This window comes from Phocoena phocoena, chromosome 5 (genome assembly GCF_963924675.1).
Source record: "Phocoena phocoena chromosome 5, mPhoPho1.1, whole genome shotgun sequence".
Lineage (NCBI taxonomy): Eukaryota > Metazoa > Chordata > Mammalia > Artiodactyla > Phocoenidae > Phocoena > Phocoena phocoena.
The window spans coordinates 30,802,613-30,827,935 of NC_089223.1; the positions used below are offsets into that span (position 1 = coordinate 30,802,613).

The 25,323-nt window shown below is 49.7% G+C and overlaps 1 protein-coding gene across 1 annotated transcript in view; it reads right to left on the reverse strand.

Annotated features, from left to right (window-relative positions):
- Window positions 1–336: 336 nt before the first annotated feature.
- Window positions 337–25,323, reverse strand: part of GATB (glutamyl-tRNA amidotransferase subunit B) — a 72,619-nt gene continuing 47,632 nt past the window's right edge. The window contains exons 10-13 of the mRNA XM_065877205.1: window positions 15,616–15,749; window positions 8,442–8,520; window positions 1,814–1,948; window positions 337–465 (exon numbers count right to left, since the gene is read on the reverse strand). Of these exons, the coding sequence (XP_065733277.1) occupies window positions 337–465; window positions 1,814–1,948; window positions 8,442–8,520; window positions 15,616–15,749 (477 nt within the window). The remainder of the gene's footprint in view (window positions 466–1,813; window positions 1,949–8,441; window positions 8,521–15,615; window positions 15,750–25,323) is intronic.

Below are 25,323 nucleotides of genomic sequence, written 5' to 3' on the forward strand. Positions count from 1 at the left end.
TGCTGATCCCCAGCACCTGGAACAACGCCCGGCCCTTAACACGTGCTTAAAAATATTTGTTGAGGGACCTGTGGAATGAAACGTTTTCCTAGGGTGGTGACAGTATCTGAAACAGCCTGTGGCACTGAGCTCGGCGTCACCGCGCACTAGGACGTGCTGTTTCTCACCGCTGCTGCACCTCCCCCGGAAGCGTGTGATGTCGATGAAGCAACGGCGCCAGGCCTGGTCTGCATGGAGGTTGCACCTCAAGGCGCAGGTCGGGCGGGGCGTCTGGCTGGGGCCTAGGACGTCAGCGCACAGGCTCCAGCCCGGCCGTGGCAGGGGGACCCGAACCCGTCACGACGACAGCTGCCTCTCCAGCACCTCCTTTATCACCGTCGGATCTGCTCGGCCGAGAGTCGCTCTTCGGACCAACCCGATCAGTTTGTTTATGGCCCTGGGGTTTCCCTTCTTTACATCCGTGACCTTTAAAGACAAATTATTTTAGAGAAGAAAACAGAGGCTCTCGCCTAAAAATCTTAAATCAAGTTTACGTTTATGGAAACTTAAATTCAGTTTCTTTTTTCTGTATTAGATATAGAGTGAGAAAAGGAAAAAGGGGAGGCGGTGACCTTCGGAGGAGGTTTCTGGGCTCCTGGCAAAGGAGGTGTCTGCTACCCCGCCTCCTGATTCGAAGGGAGTGAGGACTGTGACGTGTCACAGCTGAGGAGCCGGTGCACAGGACCCGGGTGCCGGATCGTGAAGCCCCCTGACCCTCCGGGGGCTCAGCGGGCTCTCCTCCCCCGACTCCCTGCCAAGAAGCTCGTTTGCTAGAAGACAAAGCCACGAGATGGCAATGCTCCCCGAGCATCTGGGTGGAGGAGTGCCTGGCTGGCAGGCTGGAAGGGCCAGGGCAGGGGGCGCTGAGTGCCTGTCAGACAGCCACCGCGTCAGGGCCACCCGCCCGACCTCCTGCTTCTGATTGGCAACAGTGTCTGCGAGTATCTGCGCAGTGCTGCATTCTGAGTCTGAAACTAGAAGTGTATCTTTATCAGTCACTCCAGATGAGGCTGGAAGATGGAGATTGCCGAGACCCTGCACAAGCTCATTTTCCTTATCAAGAGCTCTTTACAGAGCTGTTAGTGTCCCCGCAAGCTGATGGGCAGGTGGTATCATTCTGAAAGCAATTTTGTTCCCCACTGAAAACTCTCTCTGGACAGTATGATTAGACTTGGGGAGGGAGGGATGCGCCTCATTTTAGCTCTTCTATTGTGTTCTACGCTCAGAACACAGAATGACTTGATTTCCAGCTATGTTCCTGTCAAGGATTTTCTCCGTAATTTACAAATAATTTTCCCTTCTGCCTTTCTTCCCAGCTCTCAAAGGCACGGAACTGAAGTGTTTCCCTGTCTCTGCCCCTGTGCAGTGCTGCCTGCTGCTTCCTGATAGAGAGGTCCTCTTACAAAGCAGAGCTCGGCAACCTGGGGAGAGGGCCGCAGGCCCGGGAGGTCGAAACTTGCTAACACCCCCTTCAACCGAAACTCCATGAGATCAAGCTCCAGGGGGGGATTTTCCTTCTAGGAAAAGCTGTATTTTTCCAATAGTCACCTAATTTCATCTCTTGATTCTAGCTTAAAACTGACAAAAATAACTGGGGGATTATTGATGAAACCGGGCCAACCATTATGAGGAGGCACCGCTGGGCTGTAAGGGGGAGAAGCAGAGGGGCTCCTGGCTGAGTCCTCAGGCGGCCCTGGCCCTGGGCCTCCGCCGGCGACCCCCTGCCCACCTGCCGCTGCGCGTGAAGACCCCCTTCCCCCGAGGGGCTAAGTACCACTTGAGGATGTGCCTCCAGCGTGGAGCGGCAGAGCTGCTCCAGCGCCTCTGCATCCTGCATCAGTTCAAGCTTCTTTTCTGCAACGATCTGTGCTGGGGTCTTGCCCTTACTCCTCCACAGTTCCTGAAACACCTGTGGGCAGAGAGGGGCGGGGTCAGCTCTTCTGCCAGCTCCACTTGCTGGGGTGGAAGAGCAGTCAGTGGATTCCCAGCTGCATGCAGACACACCCGGGGCCTCCCCGCGCTGAACTGTGCCCTCAGAACAGAGCCCGAGACCCTGCCGGTGGAGACGCTGGCGGAGACGGGTCGTCCCCACTCGCCGACTCCAAGGGCACAGCAGGGAGGGCGGGGAGTGTGAGAAGATGATCACTCACAGGGCCCCTGCTGACGGGAGTGCCACAGAATGAATTAATTGCGGTGACATGTTGGTGAAGGATGGGGCCACACGGGCTGCAAAAGGGAACCACTGCACTTAGAGGGGGTCATGAAAACTTGGCCTCTGCTGGGAAACGGGAGTTTTTTCAGGGAGGGGGAGAGGGAGGGGCCCATAACGAAGATACAGAATGGAAAATAACGAAAAACATAAATCACAATCCTTGGGGCCCAAGGCTTACCACATCCATCCCCACAGGGGGATGTGGCTCCGAACCTGGCTCGGATAATTAGCAGTTGACGGCGTGGGTATTTTTCTACTTAAAAAGATAACCAATTCCCAAACTTAATAAAGTTGGAAAAAGAGGAAGATATTTGTAAAGAAGGGGTGTCCCAGGGCAGTTTTCCACAGTGTCTGTTTCTCTAGTGTGAGCTGGAAGGGGAGGGGATCCCATTAGCCTCCATCTCAGCCAGCAGTCAGCACTGAGCACTTTCCAGCCAGGAGCCCCTCTGCCCAGAGCAGTGTGCCTTCAGCTTGGCTGTCGGGCGCCCACGGTGACTGTGGCCCAGAGGCGTCTCTGGGGCATCCTTCCGAAAGCGCACCTACAGGGCACACTCTGGCGATCACCACACAGCCCTGGCTGCGTACGCAGACCTGTCCCCGCTCTTAGAAAAATACTGAACATAAGTGCCTCCAACTCAATTCTTCAACCGTGTATTCAGCTGACAATGAGAAAGGCATTGAGGAGAGCGGGGCACACAGCGGGTAAGAACCTCCCCTGCTCTCAGCGGACGTACTGATGGCGTGCCCACAGCACAGGAACCAGAGAACAGACAATCTGTGATGCGGATAAGACTCAGCGTCTGAAGAGCTTCTCTGCCCCCTTTCCCTGATAGATTTATTTCTCTTGAAGACTTACAATTTTAAAACACTGTTCCTAATTATAAAATTTAATATGTGTTCACTGTAGAAAATAAGGAAGGAAATACAGAAAAGACAAAGAGAAATCTTACCCAATTCCCATCCCCTCAAGATGACCAATGTTAGTATTCTAGTATTTTCCCTTCCATGGTTTTCTTTCTGTTTTGTAACGTAATTGTGATCACAGCACATATACAATTTGTAACCTGCTTCTGTTTCACTGATTACAGAAGTACCTTCTTGTATTAACAAAATCCAATATCCATCATGATTTACTTAAACGACCCCTACTAGTAGATTCTGACCAGTGTTTATTTTGTTCATCTGCAGAGTCTCCTAAAAAAGTTTCTAGTTGAAAACGTCCAACATTCAGGAAGAGAGAATGGAGATCTCAAGAGAGATCAGATCCCTAGCTGTAACAGAAATCACCTGCAAGAGTGATTTATGAGAATCTACGCAGCAACGCTTTACAGGAAAGCCCGGCGGGTGTGGATGCTGCTTGCAGCCCAGGCCTGGGAGGAGCTGAATGCCTGGCGGTCACAGGCCCCTGCAGCCACTGTGGCTGAAAGTGCAGAGCTGAGCTGAGCTGGCCGCCCAGGGGTCAGCCTTTGCCTGGCACCCAGTACAGCTGGGACCCGACAGGCCCAAACACTGGTTGGATCTGCTTGGGCCAAAATAACAAGAATAAAGGCAAATGAGGCAGTCAGGGACCAAGGCCAAACCACACCTTTCAGAAGGAAAAGCAGGACAATGCTGGGACGATGCTTTTACATGCAGAGAAGCTGGCTGCTCCCTGAGAGAGTGGGGAGGGGTACCAAGGAGTGACCTAGGGAAGCACACCTCAGCAGCCTCCAGAGCAAATGCCCAGTGGCTGCAGGCTTCTCCCACTCCCAGAGTTAGAACACATCAGCTTACTCACTTCCCAAGTTAGCACCCCTGGGCTGACACAGTGGATTCCAGAATCCAATCCTCTGCTTGTTCCTATTTAAGGCACAGATTGTGCCCTCCTGGCTGTAGCCCAGCAGGGCGGGAGCCACTCAACGGGGCCCGGCCGCCTCCAGGCCAGATTCTGCGGCCTCCCCTGGCCTCCTGGCTGCAGACATCGTGGCTCTGTGCTTGCCAACCTCGTGCTGTGGCATAAATCCTCAGCTTTTGTCTGTGTTTAATCACCACCCTGGGAAGTGCTATCGAAGTGCAATTGTTTCTGGCCAGGCGTGCGCCTCCCAGGCCTGATGCTCACCCGAGACAGACCACATCACAAGGGGGTCCTGGTGCAGGGCCGGTCATCTGGGTTAATAAATGGCCACCAGGGTAGGGAGTACTGCAAGCTGGGAACCCCCGATCACACCCCGACCACCGAAGCCAGCTCTGACACATGGGGTGGAAGCTCAGGCTTCAGTTCCTGGTGACTGAGCACACACCCTCCTAACTACTACCCAACCATTTCTCTAGCTAAAGCTATTTTTAAAGAATCTGGAGGGAAGGACAAAAGGAGAGCACACAGGCTCCTGGCCTGTCCCTGCCTCTTTGGGGCTTCCAGGGTCAGAGGGTGGCGGAAAGACCTGTTCCAGGGAGAGGGCAGGGAGGGAGCGGTGACAGACAGAGAGGGGGCTCCTCTGGGCAAAGGCAAGTATCGTGAAAGGTCATTCTTCTAGAAAGGCACAGACGTCAATCTAGGCCCTTAAGAGAAGCAGGGCACAGGAAAACGTGCAAAGAAATGACGCACTAAAACGGAGAAAAAGACATCAAATCATTCGTAAGTTTTACTGCACGACGTAGCATTTTCTATATTAAAAGGTTTCTGGTGATTTCTGTTTAAAGTAGACCCCAAAGGAGACAGGAGGAAATTGCTTAAATGGCACACTCACATGGTAAAATTCGACTTCCATCTCTGTGGAATCCCTGTCCAGCCTGGTCCCACAGGAAGCACTAGAGGGACAATCCCTGGGAGACGGTGGACCGTCTGCACCTACTCCAGGCTCGCACAGAGGAGACACGTAGGTGTCTGGGGTGATTTCCCCCGGGGCCTGGCTGGCCAGCAGTCTGGACGGCGCCCGGGGCCTCCGAGTCCCCAGAGGCTCAGGACCCTGGCATGCTAGCTGCAGGGGTGTTGTGATTCTGCAGGTGGGAGTCTGGTGTGCCCTGTCCTTGGCGAGGGGAGGAGACGGGGGCTACTTCATTAGACGGAACCGGATCCTGTGAGAGGAGCCCGGGTGCTTTTGTCTACAGTTACCAGGAGTTTGCTCATGGTGATAAATAATCTTTGAGTTTCTGTTTCTGAAAGACAGGGCCGCCTCATGGCAGCAACCTCTTAACTCCCCTGGGGCCCAGGGAGCTGAGGGGATGAGGTTTGTAAACCTCAGAAGCACTGTTGGGACACCTGGGGGGAAGGTGCAGTGAAATGTGTCAGGGATGAAAATAATGGACAGTCATGGAAAGGAGAGCCGGATGGCAAGAGGTGGATTAATAATAAATCAGACGTAAAGTGGGAGAGTCTTTGGAGTTCAGAACGTTCTCAGGGCAGGATGACTCTTTCTGCGTATCTGTCATCCTTAGGAGTCATTTTCTCAGTCAACTTTCTTTCTCATCTCCTGGTTATTCAGTCACTAGTAGAACCTCTTCCAGTTCTGTCAGAGGAAACACCAGTAACCAATGGAACCAGAGTCGTTTCTGCCTCACAGGGTTTCTAAAACCTAAGGCCTATTTGGATTCCTCTGTCAAATTCAGTAAAAAATAATTATAACACATTTATGTGTTACATTTTACAGTAGACTCTAAAAATAAAAAAGACGCTCAATGTAATTAGTCATCAGGGAAATGCAAATCAATCCACCATGAGCTACTACTTTACACCTACTAGGATGACTATAATCAAAAAGCAGGACAATTACAAGGGCTGGCGGGGATGTGGAGAAACTGGAACCCTCACACACGGCTGACGGGACTGTAAAATGGTGCAGCCCATTTGGAAAACAGTCCGGCAGGTCCTCAAAATGTTAAACATACAACTACCACATGACCCAGAGATTCCATTCCTATAGGTACAGCCCCAAGAAATTTGAAAACATATGCGCCAACAAAACCCTGTACATATATGTTCACAGCAGCAGCATTCATAAGAGCCAAAAACAGGAAACAACACAAGTGTCCACTTACTGATGGATGGTAGACAAAATGTGGTTCTACCCACACGATGGGATACTCTTTAGCCATAAAAAGGCATGAAGTACTGACACAACATAGATGGACTTTGAAAACATGACACTAGGTGAAAGAAGCCAGACACAAAAAAGGCTACATATCGTATGAGTCCATTTATCTTAAATGTCCAGACTAGGCCAATCCATAGAGACAGAGAGTAGATTAGCAGTTGCCTAGGGTAAAAGGGGTTAATGGGGCGAAACTGCTAATTGGATGCAGGGTTATGTTTTTGCGGTGATGAAAATGTTCTGGAATTAGATAGTGGTGATGGTTATAACCTTGTGACTATACTAAAAACCAATGAACTGTAGGCTTCTTAAAAAATAAAACTAAAAAACAGTACGCTAAAACCTCTTATTTTCAAAAGCCTTATTTTTCTAACCTCCTGTCTGCCCAGCCCACAAATCCACCCTGCTAACTGTATGTGTGCACAGGAAGCTGCCTGGGATGATGCTCACCCAATATTTTTTTTTTTAATTTTTAAAATTTTTTGGCCACGCCGTGCAGCATGTGGAATCTTAGTTCCCCGAGCAGGGGTTGAACCCAGACCCCCTGCAATGGAAGCGCGGAGTCTTAACCACTGGACGGCCAGGGAAGTCCCGTTCACCCAGTATTAATGGTAGTTATTTCAAGGTGGTAGAAGTGGAAAATCTTTATATTTTTCAGCATTACTTAAGTTGTTACAATGAACAAATACCATTTTTTTTTCCACCAGAAAATCAGTGATTTTTTAAAAAAACAGAACAAGGTAGAAAAATTAAAAAGCAAATCCCCTAAGGCAATGGTGTATAAGGGAGATGCCCTCATGGGACACACAATCAGACTTTTATTTTGGTTCTTACAGAAGCCAGGATTCACCCCACCTCCTTTAAACACGCTAGAAGCCAACAGAATCCAAAAATGTCTCTATCTCTATCTGAACCCAGCTGTCAGCATCCCCCGGCAGTCCTAGTCTCTCCCCTCTGAACCTAACATATTATCTGCACTAGGTTTTCTTTGCTGGGGCAGGAGGAGTAGGAAGGGGAAGGTTTTTTCCTCTTTGGTTTGAAATGCAACAATTCATTTGCTCTTACGTGTATATACAGTTTCTTTCTGCCCTCCGGCCATCTAACCATTCTGCTACTGCTGAGCACTCTCATAAACATTTGTATTCCTCTGACACCCAGGCAACCAAAACCCTTTCCTAAATGTGGAGCAGTCCCTATACTTGACAGCCTCACTTGGTGGTGGGTAAACAGAGCCTTTATTAGTTCCTATCCCCAGTTTCACAACACAGAGCTGGGTGTATGCTCCATGGTGCCTCGTAATTAGCCAAAAGCAGCCGCTTTTCCAAAGCCTCACTATGTAACCTGCCACGACTGAGGACATGTATAAATATTAAATGCCAAAGGCACCATTAAAATAACATTAAGTTACCGGCTGAAGAACTGACAGCTGTGATATCTCAAGTCGAGATCAGGCAGCCGCCTTGGTGTTCTTTATCTTTCTGGGTGCTTATTTGTAAGAGTTTTCTGAGTTCCAGGGACCTTGCGCCCACCTGAGACTGTCAGGTGGGGCTGGAGATGAGGCGGAAGGCCGCCTTTGACGAGGATGCTATTTGTCTGGGTTTTCACACACTGGGCCTGTGTGTTAAATTTGATCTACTAAGTGGGAGGCAGTCTGTCTGGCCTCACCCTTCTTGCTGGAAGACTGACTTTCAGGGGCAACCACGTGACAAGACAAACGAGCCCCTGGTACTGGGTGGGAGGCTGCAGAGGACAGGAGAGGGAGGACAAGGGCCAGGGAGCAGTGTCGGCCACACAGGGCACGGGGGAAGCGCACAGGCCAAAGCCCCCAGGAGCTTCAGGGCCCACCTTTCACATAAACAAATGTTTGGGAAACATTCCGGGCAAAGCCAAACAACTACGCCGTCTGGTTAGCAAAGATGAGAAGCAAATTACCTGCGTCATACATAGTACTGGCTTTATTTCATTTGCTAAATAAAATGTTTCTACCTCTCAGTATAAAAATAGCCCTTAGAAGCATTTAAAACTTCAAAGATGAAATGCACTTAGTGATGGCATTTGAGTTTCACATAAAACATGTACGGGGCTGGCAGGGTGGTCGGACCCTTTGGGAGGTGGGGACATACCTGTTTAGCTGCGGATGAAGAGATGGCTTTCCTGTCCAGCAGGTCAAGCAGCTCAGCCAGGGCAGAGGGTGTGACAGGACTAGCAGCCCCAAAAAGGAGAGAAGAAACATGTACATTTCACTCTGTCGGTGTATGCATTCATGGTTATTTAAAATCAAAGCACGTGATTTTGTAGGTTTGAATAATCAAATCCACACCCAGGAATAAAAGTAACAGGCCAGTTAGGCTCTATGTTATTTAGTTATTTTGTACTTTAGGATAGAACACATTTTTGTGACCTGTGTTGTTTTTCTTTATTTTACTACCCAACAATAACTGCAGTTTGGCAGAAGTTGTAGTGACAGACAACTGCTCAGTTTAATTAGTCAAAAAAAGGAGGTGGCTGCAGAATTCATGAACCATGACGAGAAGAGAAAAAAACCAAAACCCAGTAATTAAATATTTTCGATTGAAAGATCAGCCTAAAAATTACTTCAAACAAAACCGCTAACAAGGCCAGTTTTCGAGTGTTTTTGTGCAAATATAAATTCTTTTTAATCGTAAGAACTTGTCTTTTAGGGACGCAGTGACTACCAGCCATGTCGTCAGCCATCCTCATGGGCATCCACAAACTGCTCTCTCCCGCAGGCTCTCAACAGCTTCTCACAGAAGGGCCTGGAATTCATTATGCCTACACTTCTAGGAAGGGACTTATTTGCCAAGATCCCATGATATAAAAGGAGGAGAGGCAACCAAAGGCATAAAGTGTCATTAATTGACATTCTGGGGTGAGGGGGGCGGTGAGTGCCTAGGATTAGTGGAAAAGACTGAATTACAGATTATTTCTTTTAAAATACACAGTTTTGCTACTTTTAAACACATGTAGCAACTAGGCTAATGAAACGCTGTCTGTCGGAGGGCATGAGGGGACCAGTTTTAAATAGACTGGAACGACTTATAAATAGCACGTTAGTGTGTCTGTGTAAACGAAAGCTTCTGGAACTTTTAACACTACTTGAAAACACCTTCTGTTTAAGTCTCAGTTCCCATTACTCACTACTGATTTCTTTGTTAAGCTCTTAGATAGTAAAAAGGAAACTACCGCTTAGCCCCTGCGCCAATTTCCTGGAATTCCAGGCCAACCGAGTGCAAGTGCACCGGGTCTGACTCAGGTGCAGTGAAACCTCACAGGGCTGTTCACGTGAGGCAGCTGACACACAGAGGCGGCCCACTGTCCTGCAAATGTCTGCTTATCCCGAAGTATGGATAAAAGATCATTCCAAGAGGATATTAGGTTTGCAGAGTGTCTGGACCACCCTGATTAAATCTCAGCAGGATGAGGGTCAGAGGGCTGGGAAATCAAGACACCCTTTCTCTAACTTCCCACCCTATTGACAAGTAATAAAGAATCCACGTTGTTTTAAAAATTCGGGTTTCTTGGATGTTCTACGATCCTAGTAAACATAAAGGCCAGTTAGAGTGTAGACTGTGTGTAGAACCTGTAATAAGCACTGAGGTTGAACTAGATTTCTCAAGCCTGCAAACAAAAGGGTCCCCACTCCCACATGAGCTGATGATAAAGGGATGTGAAGACAGAGAAGGACACAAATAGAGTACAGCATGACTAAAAATACTTTGCCTTTCATCCAATGACCTTCATTCACTATGAAATACCTCCACTGACTTGGGATTTCTCAATCGCCCTTTTGTACCCACTGTGCTCGACACATAGTAGGTCAGCAGTATCTGTGTCACAGGCTCCTTCCCCCCAACAGGGATGGCTGGGACACTGTGTCTACTAATTCCAGCTGTGCCAGGGCTCACCTCCAGTAAGACGATGACAAAGATCAGGACCTGTCACCCTGGCCTTCAAAGGCCCCCCTCATCAGGTTAAATAAATCGGCCGATTTGGAACAGAACGGCAGCAGAAGCACAATTGGCTGCTGTCAGATCACACTGGTTTCTGGGCCGTGGGTGTGTCTCCACTAAAGAAGAGCCCGACGTGGAAGGCTAGTCTCCCATCCCCAGCCCGGCGCATCTGCAGACGAAGGGAAATGGCATCTCTCAAGCCTTCCAACTTCACCCAGTCCCCTAGAGCTCTTATGGGATCACGACTCTATCTCCAGCCTGGACTCTGGAAGCAGACACCCTGACACCTCCACAGCCACCCCCGTTCCTGTGAAATGTGCCGCCTGTCGCAAACCCTGAGCTCATTTTAGGCCCAAGCTCATGGGACACAGAGGCTCGCGGAGAAAGACAGGGAGACACGGACACCTAGGTGGCTGCTCAGCAATCCTGCTGTTTACCTCGCTAACGTCCCGGCGCCCCTGCCTGGCACTCCCACCCAAGCTGCTGTTCTAGAGCGCCTCCTTCCCACGCCCCTTCTCAGCACGGACCCTCACCTCCCGCATCATAAGGTCACCCGCTGATGGAAGGCTCAGAATTTTCTGGGGTGCCCGCCTCCTCCTCTTCCATCAGACAGCCCCCTGGACCCATGCTCTTGCCTGCATCACCTGCCACTGCTACGCACCCTACTCGGACGCTGGGTTCCTCCCTCCTGCGGCTTTAACCCCACACCTTCACGAGCGCTCGGATCTGCCCTGTCTTGACAGTGCCTCCCAGTGATCTCGCAGTCACTTGCTTCGGCCTGACCTTATTATTATTTTTTACCAATGAAGAGCATCAGTGGCTACTGTCTGCCCTTGCTGTTTGGATCCCAACCCTATCCCTCTGCAGATGCTGTTCTTTTAAAATCACCTCCCCTCACTAATTACCAAACATAACAGCTTCCCACCCTGCTGCACCCCCTGAGAAAACGCCTTCTCCCTGGGCCTCCCAGTCTCTTTCCCCTCCTTGACTGCCCTCCTCCACCTCTTCCCACTGGCGAGGAGTGGCCCGGGCTCCTGTCTCCCCACACATGTTCTAAGCCAGGGGTCGGCAAACTTCTGGAAAGCGCCAGAGAGCAAATATTTAAGGCTCCGTGGGACACACCTGGTCTCAGTCATGTAGTCTTCTTTGTTTTGGTTTCTAAATATACGAGGTAATAATCATCCTTAGCTCACAGGCTGTATACAAACAGGCCTGCGGCTGTGACCTCTAGCAGGCTCCCACCTCCTACATCCCATTCTTGGACGCTGCCCCGCATATCACGCTGCCGGACTAATCCTCCTGTCAGCCTCAGCCCCTTCTCAGCTCAAAGGCCTTCCCTGGTTTCCTAGCGCCTCAGGAGCTGCTGCCCGCAGCTGACCCGGAAGTTCAGGCCCTCGGCTGGAGTGAACAACTGGACAGCTGCACCTGCCTGATATTACCAGGAAATATTTGGTCAGGGAATCAGTAACTTCCACTTTCCTAACTAAATCAAACCTGGTATGAATAGCTATGAGTTATTAACCAAAAAAGCAATATGCTCAAAATAATGAAAAAGCCAAGTTCAACAAGCACTTTTCTGGCCAGACCCTTTAAACACCAGTCTTCTGAGAGGTCTTTAAAGATGGACGCTCACTTGCAAAATCACTTCCTGCCAACGTGACCTCTGGAGTGTCCCTTGCCTGGTGTCATCGTGAGACTACTGCTAGCTTTGCAGCTACTGCCCTTCTAGGCTTTGGAAACGTTAGCCCAGCTGCCGAGGTTGCTCACTGGTTAATGTTTGCTCCAAGGTGAGGCTGGTATATGCAGCCCAGGCAATGGTTGTCTGAACTGTGAGACAGGTTGTAGGCTGTGAGAGCTGCTACACAGAGCCTGCTTCCTGTTCAGTTCCTGTTCTACATAAACTCTAGCACAGAACTGTTGCTTAGCTTCCTCCTTACTTGACTTTGGAACAACCAAGCACACTTTTATTTAGAGTTTGGTGCCTTTGGAGTTCTTTTTTCTTTTTCTGATAAAGTTATTCATTTTATTTATTTATTTTTGGCTGTGTTGGGTCTTAGTTGCTGCGCACGGGCTTTCTCTAGTTGCGGCGAGCAGGGGCTACTCTTCGTTGTGGTGCGTGGGCTTCTCATTGCGGTGGCTTCTCTTGTTGCGGAGCATGGGCTCTAGGCACACGGGCTTCAGTAGTTGTGGCTTGCAGGCTCTAGAGCGCAGGCTCAGTAGTTGTGACGCACGGGCTTAGTTGCTCCGCGGCATGTGGGATCTTCCAGGACCTGGGCTCGAACCCGTGTCCCTTGCATTGGCAGGCGGATTCTTAACCACTGTGCTACCAGGTGAAGCCCCCCTTGGAGTTCTTAAGACTCTAGTGCTTACGAACTGTTTGGATAAATACCAGAGGCTCCAAGTTCCCTTGACAGTCTAATTTATCAATCTCAGCTCCTGTAGAAGCTCCTAAAATGGTTGTTAGCAAACCCCTCATGTCATAGATCAACATATAGAGAAACTGGTCTGGAAGTCAGGGGGCTGGCTTCCGGTTTGAGCAGTTGTGCACCTTACCTCTAGGGGCCTGGATTTCCTCCTCTGCTAAATGAAAGAGCTGAACCAGAGGTAGCTCAGGTCTCTGCTGAGACTGAAATTCAGTGACTCTAGCAATCAGTCAGCAACATGGAAAACACATTTTAAAGCTAAGAGTTAGATCTCCTCCCAAAGCTCCAACCACTCCTTCCCGGAGCCTTTCAGGTGAACGTGGTCTCGTCCCTCTCTACTTGCACCGCACTGTGACTAGTTCTAAACAAGAAGCACTCCATTCTGCCTTGAGGTAAAAGCGTTAGTGCACAAGTCCAGTCCTCCCCAGGACACAGAGCTTCTTAAGGGCCAGGCCAGTGTCCTGCTTGGCTCTCTACGAGCTCCGCACAGAGGGTGCTCTACAGCCAGTGCCGGATTCACGGCTCAACTCCCGCGACTTTCCACACCCTCCATGTTCTGGCTCGACCCCAATCATATGGTCAACTGTACTTTTCTGCCATTTTCCACCCTCTGCTCCTCCCAGCTATGCTCCCCCTGCTCCCCAAAGCTGCTGCTTCTTTGCCATCCCCACGCCCTGGTTCCCCACAGATGTCGCCTGGCCCCTCCTTCACGAAGACCTCTCCAGAGTCATTCAGGCTCTGGTACAGCTATACCTCCTCCATCAACTCTGCCTGAATGGGCCCGGGCTTTTCAGTGTGAAGACTGAAGTTTCTGAGTAGAGAGGTCAAACCGGAGAGGACAAGAAGGAAAGAAACAGGCAACAGATGCCATGGGAGTTTGGGGATCGGGGTGGGGAGGGGGGGACATCGTTTTGGTACCTCACATACCATCACGGAATAGAGAAGGAAATGGACACTAAGGGCCCACGGGCGCCGTGTGTTTTCCTCTCAAAAACCCTCGGAGGCAGGCACTATCACTGTCATTTACAGTGACGGCACTGAGGGTGACTCATCCAAGGTCACGGCTGGTAAGAAGCCACGTGAGGAGGTGAAACAGAGCCACATGGCCACGCTGGTACCTGTGCAAACACACTGCGAGCAAGAGGCCGAACATGAAGCCAGCATCGCACAGGGGTAACTTCTCTGAACAGATGACTCCTTGGACTCACGTATCAGTCAGCACACGCCTGTCTCCCCGGCTCTGCTTCCCCATATGGCCGTGGGCGCTGCTGCAGCAACGACGCTCCCCAAGAAGAGCTCGGCCTCCCGCGGGGCGCCACCTGCCTGCGTGTCCCTGATGAACACCCACATTTAAACCTGCTGCCCGTTCTCTCCTTCCTCACACTCTCCTTTTCTCTGGCTCCTGCGACACCCATGGTCCTGGTTCTGTCCCTCCTTCCCTGCCCATGCTCCTTGGGTAGTCCAGGGAGTCTCAGGCCCGGTCACACGGTATCCTCCCCACAGCTCTCACCTGCTCCAATGGCTTCCAGTACCATCTACACATTGCTGAGTCCACGATCTGCTTATACTGGGCCGTGCCCTGCCTTCCCCGAGATGCCACGCTCGGGCTCCCCTCGAGCCACGTGCACACGCTGCTCTCCACGCCTGGAGCGTGTGCTGGACTTGGCCTGCTGGGCCCCGTTCACCCTTCACTCAGCAGGGAGCTCAGCTCTTCTCTCCCCCTTCTCAGGGCACCCAACTCGCTGCTTTGTAAGCACCACGGGGAACGCGTCTGCCTCGTGGACCGGCTTTCCCCACGCTCAGCACAGAACTTAGCATAGGGCAGAGTCTCAATTAACAGGTGCTGAGTTTTGAACAAGTGAGAACTCTCGGATTTACACTCCCAGATGCCTCCCAGCAGATGTAGGCCCATGTATCTGACTGCCTATCAGTCACCCCACGAGGGGGACATCTGTCCCACAGGCAACTCAAACCCTGCATGTCCTAAAGGAACATGGCATCCTCCCCACCTGTCCCTCTTTCTTTACCTCCCACCAGGTTGAAAGGCTCCACTCCATCTCGCCCCAAGCCCGCGTGAGGGAGGTGGAGTCATGTGGAGTTGAGAACACTGTCCGCACCTTGGTCCACCACACTCGGGCCCAGGCACAGGGCGTTTCGCACGGGTGCTCCTGTAAGAGGTACCCAACTGGGCTTCCCACCTCGGCTCCACCTTCCATCCCATCCCCCCAGAGGGGACCTGGAGTGAGCGTGTGCTCTCAGGCCTTTGACAGCTGCCGACAAAGGCGTGTGAAGCCTCCCGGGTGGCCTTGCCCATCCCTGCAGCTCCCCTGCTCCCTCCCGAGCACCCTGGAGCTTCTGGGCCTCCTGAGCCCACCATGCCTCTTGTCTCTGAGTGTCGCACAATTGCATCTACGGTCCAGAATGCTCAGAACCCTCCCTCCACTTGGCAACTCCTCAGGGCTTGGTCTCTGAGGGAAACTCGCTCTCCCTCCTGAGGGAAAGTTTGGTGGACGCCCCAGCCTCGGTGAAGGTCCCCTTCCTGTGCATTCATGGTGGCCTGAACACACCTGCGGTGTAACGGGATCGTACTGAGCCGACTGTCTGCTTTCTTACAGCCTGGATGCCCTGCAGGTAGGACACTCCTCATTTACTCATCTGTAGGTCCCCAGCCCAGCACAGTACAAAGGACAGCGTGGACGGTCAGAGATCGGAATAAATGAGCTTTCAGATGTGAAGGGGATGGCGGACAGCTTTAGACTCTGACATTCAAAGGGGATGTCTGTGTCTCGTCAGGAGATCCTGAGGGGGAAGAAGGAGGGCAGAACACCAGCCCTGCCCTGTGTCAACTGCTTCTGGACACAGAGTTCACCAGAAAGGAAAATGCACCCCCAGACCCCACTCACCTCTCACTGACGGCAAGGTTCTGTTGCTTTAAAAAGCCCAGAAAAGTGTTGAGGACCCAACTAGTCACTTTTTTTGGCTCTGCCCTAGTTTCTTTTATCACATTTTGGAAGAACTCCAGTAGGCCAACTTCATTCTGTAAAGAAAAAGGAAATGATATAAAGCCTCCAGAAAATGAAAGATCAGTATTCTGAAACTGTCACCCTCTGCATCCCTGAGACATCTACTGGTACTTCCCCAAACAAGGATGTCACCAGAAAATTCTGATCCCTTTCAGTAAACAGCAATATTCTACTACTTCTACTACTGTCACCATGCATTTATACAGCATTCTGTCAAAGGAAGGAACATACTGCAGACAGCCTGGACTTTGCGGACCAGAGGACGATGAAACCTGACATCCCCTGAACTCAGTCGCCCTCTCAGTGTCAGCCATGGGTACCCTACCCCACAGCGTTTATCCCTGAGCAGCATGTCTAGCCTGAGTTTACCATCCTGTCTCTTCCCAGGCCTGTCTTCTCCTGTAATTCCTAGCAATGGCTAGAAAAAGAAGGTAAGAAAAGCAGCAGACCAAGAAGGAACAAACAGAATATTCTACTTCTGAAAAATCAAACGTGGATCATAACTGTACTCTTCACATCATCCCCAGAGTGGACAGAAGTGGTTTTCACATGTTTTCAAAATGAGTAAAAACACAGGCACGTGACCCACTTAGACCACGTGATGGGTGGAGGGTAGTGCCAGGCCTCTGAACCTAGAGAGGCCCAGCTGATCCTGGCTCTCATTGCGCTCTGCGAAAACAATCACCTGGGTTGGCTCATCAAGGAGACGTGCTTGAAGAAGCCCCTACTCTTCCTCCCCCTCTGGACCGCCAACTCTGTGAGTCAGGGGCCACGCTGCCCGTTCTCTCTGTGACTAGAGCTACGTCAGTGCTGGGTCATGGCAGCTGCCTGGTTAGCATCGATGGGTGAATCGACGTCTCCCATCGCCTTGTGTTTTCTTAAAAAAAATCACATGTGAATGCTCACCCTTTATCATACCATGTTTACCTTTAAATATTGGAATTGCCACAATTATGCCTAAGAGTAATCCCCAAGGCACTCATTGAATTATACAGTACATTGCCTGCTCAGGTGGATTTGGCAAAACCAAGAAATCTGGCTAAGCCCACCTCTTGTTTTTCAATGAAGAAAATAAAAACATGTTCCACCCACATCTGAGAGGCTGAAGTTTCCAAATGCATTTTAAATAGTAGGTTTCCCCTACCTGCTGAAATTCAAATCAAACCACACTTTCCTTAAAATATTCCTTTTTCACTTTATACTGCAGGTAAGGCTCTCACCCTCGCCCCTTTCAGAGAACCTTCATTAACCAAGAACATTCTGGAAAAATACGATACTGGGAAGAAGCGAGACACACTAACAAAAGTGCTCTCAATGTTTCGTTATTGTAGATGCTGTAATAAACACACAGGCACACAGCTGCTAAAATAGAAATTCTGTAAAAAAAACGAAAACAAAAACAAACTACGTGCCCTTTATAACAGTTGCATTCTCTGGTGACAAGCCTACTGAATCATCCCATAATCATCTCCTGAATCTCTTTTCAAGCTGATGGTATTATTCTGCTCATGCTAAATCTGGGCAAAGGCCACCTCAGCAGCCAAAGCTTGACTACAGATAAAGGCAAATTCAGGCAGCATGAAGAGAAAGTTCTGTTTAACTTATGGAAAAGTATTCAAACTTCCACAATGGCACACAAACCACTGGAGAGGGAGAAAACCGGCTACCGGCCCAAATCACATAAGTGGGATTCCCTTTGTTCTAACCCAGAGAGGCTGGCCTGCTGGTGAAAAGAGCTGTCAGGAGGACTCTGCTTTGCCGAGGAAAGGTTTTCTAAATCCACCTAGAAATACTGAACTCACAGGCCTGGCTGAGTTGCTGAGACGTGATGAATATCTATTCCTCTGCCCTTGGGTGGTTGTTTTGTTGGATGGATAACATGGCAAGTCAGATTTCTGTTTGTCTTTTCGTGCAGATTTCTGTTTGTCTTTTCGTGTCAGTGCTGTGAGGCAGCCTCTCTGAGCTGGAGCTGTGCTTCACTGGGGGATATATGGGTTCAGTACACAATCTGCAGTGGATGGGAAAGTCTGCGATCGTGACAGGGCGAGTTGTGGGCAGCAGGGCTGCAGGAGGCCGAGCTGCCCCCGCCCGGAGAATGACAGATGGATGCAAAGTCACACGTGGGCTGCCCGCTCAGGCTCTTTACATCAGAAGCCCGCTTACCAAGAAAAAAACACACAGCATTCTAGGTAAGGCCTTCTTCATTTTTCTGTGAGATTGGCAAATGCTTGGCCCAGATCTCAGGAGTCCCTGTGAATATGGCCGCGCAGCCATCTGGTTTTCTCGGGAAAACAATGGACCAGTTAATTCCCTTACATGAAAACCATATTATGAGCAACGCAGGGGAATTCCCAGGCAGTCCAGTGGTTAGGACTCTGCACTTTCACTGCCAAGGGCACGGGTTCAATCCCTAGTTGAGGAACTAAGATCCCACAGCCGCGTGGTGCAGCCAAAAAAAAAAAAAGAGCAACGCAGAAAGGCCACTGCATTAGGAAACCCTTAACGTCCTTCTCAGAGGCAACAAGCCAGCACTAATCTATCCCACATCAGACAGAGCTGAACCTTCAGCTACACAGGGTGTCAAGTCTCCCGGCCGACTATGTCTCAAACTGTTCCTTCAAGAGATAGCCCGGGGCTTCCCTTGTGGCACAGTGGTTGAGAGTCCACCTGCCGATGCAGGGGACGCGGGTTCGTGCCCCGGTCCGGGAAGATCCCACATGCCGCGTTGCGGCTGGGCCCGTGAGCCACGGCCGCTGAGCCTGCGCGTCCGGAGCCTGTGCTCCGCAACGGGAGAGGCCACAACAGTGAGAGGCCCGCGTACCGCAAAAAAAAAAAAAAAAAAAAAAAAAAAAAGGGAGATAGCCCAAGTGGCATGGACAATTGGTCCTGGCTTTTGTGTAACACCAGACACTCTTTACAGCTCTGCGACTAACTGGGAAGCATCCTTTTCACATTTTGCTCAAATTTCCCAAAGCATCCCATGACACCCAAAGCCAATGCCAAGCCAGCCTCTTGGATGCAGACACGAACCCTCCACTGCCAGTGGGTCTGTCCGCTGGTCACTGCTGGGGTGAGGCAAGGCAGAGAGGTCACCTTCCCTTCCCTGCTGCTTTGGGAAGGAACCTGACCCACCCTTGCATCGGGCCCTAAAACCAGGTGCCCCGCAGCCGACTTTTCCGGCCTACCTTCAGAGATGACCAAATGCCAGAAGACTATCTTGCTGCAAGAGGAGGAAGGCTGATTTCTCAACTTCCATTCCTGTCCTAAGTCACACACCCTGGGAATCTGATGATAGGCAGGATGAGGCTGGACTATATTTAGAAGGCGAATGAAACCCGATAGAGACAGCTGCCCGGTGGCAGACTCGGAGAAGAAAAAGGCCACAGAGCACACATTATGGGACAGCTGGTTATGTGGCAGGGAGTGACCCATCAGCTACGGGGACCCTGGTTTTATTGCCTGAATACCTGCTACATGGGGATCAGCGCGCAGCCCTGCGGGGGGAAGGGTGGGGACGGCACGTGGCTACTGCTGCTGCTAATGATGTTAATAGTAGTTTCAACAGCAACAATAATGGGTGCTTTCTGTACATTAACTCATCCAGTGCCAACAGCGACTCTGTGGGCGAGGTACTAGTGGAATTCTCTTTACAGGTGGGGACGCTCTGAGCACTGACTTGCTTGAGGTCCCACGGTGAGAAAACAGTACAGCTGGGACTCTGGGTTCCGCTGCCGCTGACAAAGGACAGTCACATCCCCGCCTTCCTGGGGATTGAAACTGAACACCCGCCAGGGCTGGGCACAGCACGAGGCAACTTGCCCATCCAAAGAATGCACTTCCCCACCACTTGCATTATTTTGAGAGCTGCCAGCTGTTGAAAGGTTCTTAACATATTAAAAATGTAGCAAAGGCCCTCAGCAATTAGCTTAGAAATTAGGAGGAGAAAATGGTGAGTTCAGGTGCTGCCATTGCCAAGTTACACCTAGACCACGTGGTGCTCTCCGCTGTGGCTGACACACACCAGTTCCCAGGTCGGGGGGGTGGGGAGAGGAACGGTGGCACCCCCCATACAGGGCTTCCGGGGGGACAGGAGGGTGGCCGGAACACCCCCGGAGCCTCTCTCCTGCGTCCCTCCACACCCCTCCCCAGAGAAGTCAGGGAGCGCACCTGCACGGGTGCTGCCTGATTCTGCAGCATCCCTGACACTGCAAAACAAACCCTGTTGTCACTCACGTAGTTTCGGCGTCAAGCACATGGTATTTCATCGCACTCTGGCTCCTCCGATGCAGGTGACTCACGCACGAGGTTATACCTAACTGGGCAGGTCGTGCTGTGGGGGGGAGTGGCTGACAGCTCGAGGGACCCCGTACCTGCAACCGACAACAGCTCCGCCCGGGCTGCACTCACAGGAGCCAGGAGGAGTTGCCCTAAGAAGGGAGGTACCCACAGGGGCCGTGCCACGGGAAGAGGGCCCAGCATCTGCACGTCGATGGGAGCTCTGTGCTTCCACATCACTCCCGTGAGTCTAATCCTTCTTACAAGGTGAGAGAAAAAAAGAACTCGGACCCAACAACTTTGTGAAACATGGCCCTGAAGATAACATCACTGCTAGTGTTGGGGTGGAAATGGAAATTAGGTGATAGGAGGCCCCTACGAGGGACGGCCATGGGAGGGACTGGGACTTGCAGTGGGGCAGGAGGGGGGGTCTGTGCTGTGAACGGAGCCTCCCTCTGCTTTTCACGGAAACAAGGAGGGGCTGTGGAAATCCTTCAGTGAGAGAGAAGGGAAAAAAAAAAAATGACTCATCCAGAGGATTCATCAGTGGGGAAAACAAAAGGTAGTTAATTGGTGGTGTGAGGCTGGCACAGAAAACATCACTCTCCACCGAGTGTGTGGAGGAAGCTGGAATCCTGAACCATCACTGCCACTTTCAAACAGCTCTGAAACTGACTCAAAACACCAAGGGTATGCTCTTTAGTCTGACTCAAGGAATACATGATTAGATGGGTCTACAGTCCTATTCTGGTCCCCACAATTTCCACCTCTGGGTCATGTTCCCAGAGAGCTTGGGAGCCCCTCAAATCGGAGCGAAACTCCGGTTCCATCAATTTCACTTGTGCTCTGTTCCCAGCAAAGCCGGGAAGCACACACCTCTGAGTTGGACTCCGGGAGCGTTCTCACTGACCCCTGGCTTAAACGCACGGAAATGAGTCTACATTCTCTGTGATGCATTCACCCCAGGAGAGACGTTGAGAGAAACCAATTTGAGAGGAGGACTTTCCCTTGGACAATCAAAATCCAAATAATTCAGGTAATAAAAGTTGACAGCAGACAGGCATAATCAAAGACTGCGAGAATCGGACACAAAGAGGATGTTGTCAAGAAATCAATTCTGATGGTAATCACACTTCAGTGAGCCTAAAACCACTGCTGTCAAAATGGTCCCGACACGGGCGAAACCTGTGTTACTCAGCTGAAGCTTTCTGTTAACTGTCCCCAAAAGGAAACCTGTCTACTGTATAGACAGGAAATGAGGCTTCGGGATGGGCTGGGGACAGAGTCCCTCAGAGTCCCCAAGGCTGGCGCTCAGGACTGCACCCCCCAGTGGGCAGGTGCCTGGGCCCAGAGGGGACTCACCTCAGAAAACCCCTTGCCACTTGCACCTGAAATGAATGAACTGCGGGTTTTGCGGGAGTCAAGTTAGAAGACGCACCTTTTGATCCGACTTGACCAGAATAAAAACATGGGTTATTTTTTCGGTGCACAGACTAACTGTGAAAGCACCCTTAAGCTGACGAGCACTGGGGGCAATTTTATAAAATGAACAGTAAAATCGATTTTGTAAAGTGCATGAAGCTGAAATATGGTGAGCGATGGTGTTGACCAAATGGATTTTCCTTCAGCTATGGTTACACGGTGAGTCCTTTGCTACTCAATAAGTCTGGGCGGTTAAAAGCAGTCCATAAGGTTCAGTTGCTTTTCTAACTATTAGCTTTAAAGTAGTATTACCTATGGGATAGACAGATATCTATCATGGGAAATTATTTTATAGGCAATTCACCCAGACAGAAAACCAGGCCATTTCAAGGTAACGAGAGACCCAGAGCAAAACTCTTGGAAAACAATCCATTCGACAACCAAACATCATCATGATATCCTTTCTGTTTCTTTGTTCCTCGGAGACACCTTACTCTTTTCCATGATGTCAGAAACAAAAGATTATGACATTAAATGGGGAATAACCAGCTGGGCAAATGAATTTGTTCAAATAAGACCACATATCTTGAGGCTGCACACAAAGACGGACAGACACGTAGCAGCAGAAGTCACAGACTCGGAGGGTAATCACATCTCCCTCCAGTCTCACAGGAGCCATGCTGGATTTTTCCTGAAATTCTGCCCTGCGTGGCTCCTGATGTGCTAGCAGCTGTCTGGTGCTCTTTCACCCTGGCAGCATGTTCTTGGGAGTCCGGTCAGCTGTATGTAGATTTTTTAGATTCCGTGAAGGTGCTGCTGTGTCTGTCACCTTTTGGGTAAGTGACTCGTTCCCCTCCTCTTTCCTCTGGGGAGGGAACAGCTTCAGGTACCTTCTCAGAGTCCTCCCAGCTCCTCAATGCCAGAGGTGAGATCTGGACTCAAGAGTGTCTGTCTCAGGACTTCCTGGCAGTCCAGTGGTTAGGACTTTGCCTTCCAATGCATGGGGTGCAGGTTGAATCCCTGGTCAGGGAGCTAAGATCCCACGTGCCTCGGGGCCAAAAATCCAAAACATAAAGCAGAGGCAATATTGTAACAAATTCAATAAAGACTTTAAAAATGGTCCATATCAAAAAAAAAAATCTTGAAAAAAAGAGTGTCTGTCTCGACTTGCGTTGCCAAGGGGGAGGGGAGAGTGGGGGAGGGACGGAATTGGAGTTTGGGATTAGCAGATGCCAACTATTACATACAGACTGGATGGAAAACAAGGGCCTACTCTATAGCACAGGGAGCTATATTCAATGTCCTGGGATAAACCATAATGGAAAAGAATATAAAAAAGAATGTACATACGTGTATAACTGAGTCAGTTTGCTGTTGTACAGCAGAAATTAACACAACATTGTAAATCAACTATGTGTCAGGAAAAAAAAAAAAAAAGAGTGTCTGTCTCTTAGTCAGTGTGTTAACCCACTGCCCTGCAGGGCTCCTCAGGAGAATTAAACACAACACAGGAAAGATAAAGCTCTTACATCTGACAACAGCATAGGGCACTGTGGTGAGTACAGTGGGCTCTCAAGAAACACTGAATTGAGGCTGCTGTGGCATTCCTCCACTAAACCTCCCCCGACAGATGACACTGAAATCTGTCCACTGAATTCTTACACAGCCAGCCACCCTGTGAGCGCAGATGCATTCTTACCAAGTGCATGACACAAGGAACTGGGCAAAATCATCCCACAAAACCTACAAACCCCACGCACTATGTGGAGGCCCTTCTCAGTGGTTCCATCAGAAGGGGCCAAGTACCTAAGGCAGAAAGTCTAAGAAACAAAATAAATAAAACTGCAGAGAAGAGCTTACATTTCTTTCCTCTGACTTAAATTTTCTACTTGGAAAATGAATAAAATTTCTGCTTTTCATTGGAGTTGACTGATTTTCACTAAATTTAGTAGACAGCACTTTTTATGTTTATTTATAGGGCAGGCTGGTATCTTAAAAACCTAGAGGGGTGGGCAAAAATTTTAAATAGACTGATTTCTACGGCTCCGTTTCATGAAGCATCAGTGGGGCTGGATAAAGCATTAATATCCACAAAAATAAACATTCTGTTTTCTCTGTTAGGTGAGTGAAAACAGCAATGAACTTGAAACATTATTTCCATTTGGCCTTGTGGCACATTGTATGTGCCAGCAGGCAGAAGTGCTTGGAAGTAGAGTCTGGGCCCTGCAGTCAGCTCCCTCACAGGCCTGATGAAGTCACTCAGTGTCTTACACTCAACCACTCAACCACAGAGGTGATGTTTCCTCACCGGGAAAATGGGGCGATGGATGGTACCGACAGCAGGGGGTGCTGGGAGGATGGATTAGAAAGTGGTCTGCTGTGAACCGCAGAACCTGCTGTTAGCCAACAGCCTCGACTCTGCGCTGCCTATCAAGCCAATGACGACAATTCGTTTGCGTTCCGAGTCCAGCAAAGCAAGGTTTAGGAAGAGATGCCCCCAAAGAAAACACCTGGGATTATCTACCAGAAAAACGTACCTGCATATAACCTTGACTGTTCTCATAACTAATCCTAGATACACTGACTCAGAGAAGAACTTGCTGTGCTTCTGCTACTAGAATCTCTCACTTTTCAAAATCTTAATGCTGTGATCTCAGCTTCCATATGTCCATTCCATAATCCTTACAAATGAGGTCAGAAATCAAGGGAGTCTGACACAAGATAGGGAGGAAAGGTTAGCTCACGAGGCTGAAGTTTCAGGTGGGACATGATACTTTTCATGAGGCCAGAGGAAGAAACAGTCATACAGGTTACCTGTTGGGAGGGGATTATCAGACAGGTTTAAGAGATGAAACCAGAAAGCAGGTATTTAATGTCCTAAAGAAACCAGTTCAGAAAACAAGAGTCAGAGAGACCAAGTGACCTGAGGCCGGTCACGGCACGTGGTGAGCTTAAGGCGGAAACCCCAGGCTTCTCCCCCGGACCTCAAGGACACAGGTACCACCCTGTGATTTGCTGGGCTATCAAAAGGGTGGTTTATGTATCTGACCTTTGGAAACAGGGATGCTTTATCAGGAACGCTGCTTCTCCCAGGACTTTCATGAGTATTGCGACAGTACCCTATTCATCCACTTACCTGTCCATCTGTTCACTGATGCCTACTGCATGCCAGACTTTGTGGTGAATGCTAAGATAGACCTATATTAGAGTTTTGTAAATGCCCAGGAGAAATGATCAATACGCAATTCAGCGCTCACCACACAGTAGGACGACAAGATAAATTAAAGACTAGAGTTGTACAACACAGGAAAGATAGCCAATATTTTATAGCAACTATAAATGGAGTACAACCTTGAAAAATTGTGAATCACTATATTGTACACACCTGTAACTTATATAATATTGTGTATCAACTATACTTCAATTAAAAAAAAATTAAAGACTAGAGTTAAGTTCTGAAGTTTTTTTTAATCATTTGTGGGTAAGGCCTGTGCGGGGTGGGTATGTGCTTAATGTTTAATTTAATAAGTGACCCAAAGGCAGGAGTGTGGACTCAGAGCTCTGCAGAGCAGACCTCCACCACGGCTACTGATTTAATGAATACTCCTGGGCACTCTTTAAATTGAAAGAGAGTTCATCAGATTTGTGCATCTGCCCTTCTCAGCAATCTGTTGTGTTTCGGAGGAAGGGAGGAAAAAACGTGAACAGACCATTTTCGGGTATGTTATGAGTAACTCAGCTTCCAGAGATTATCAAGTCATCAAGGGCCAGGATGCCTAATTTCAGGAAAAAAAAATTTGTCTGATTCATCCTCTTTCCATTCCTACTAAGTTCTCTTCTCAACCGTCTTGAAAATTTCAAGTACTAGCCATTGAAAGAAAAAGAAAAAAC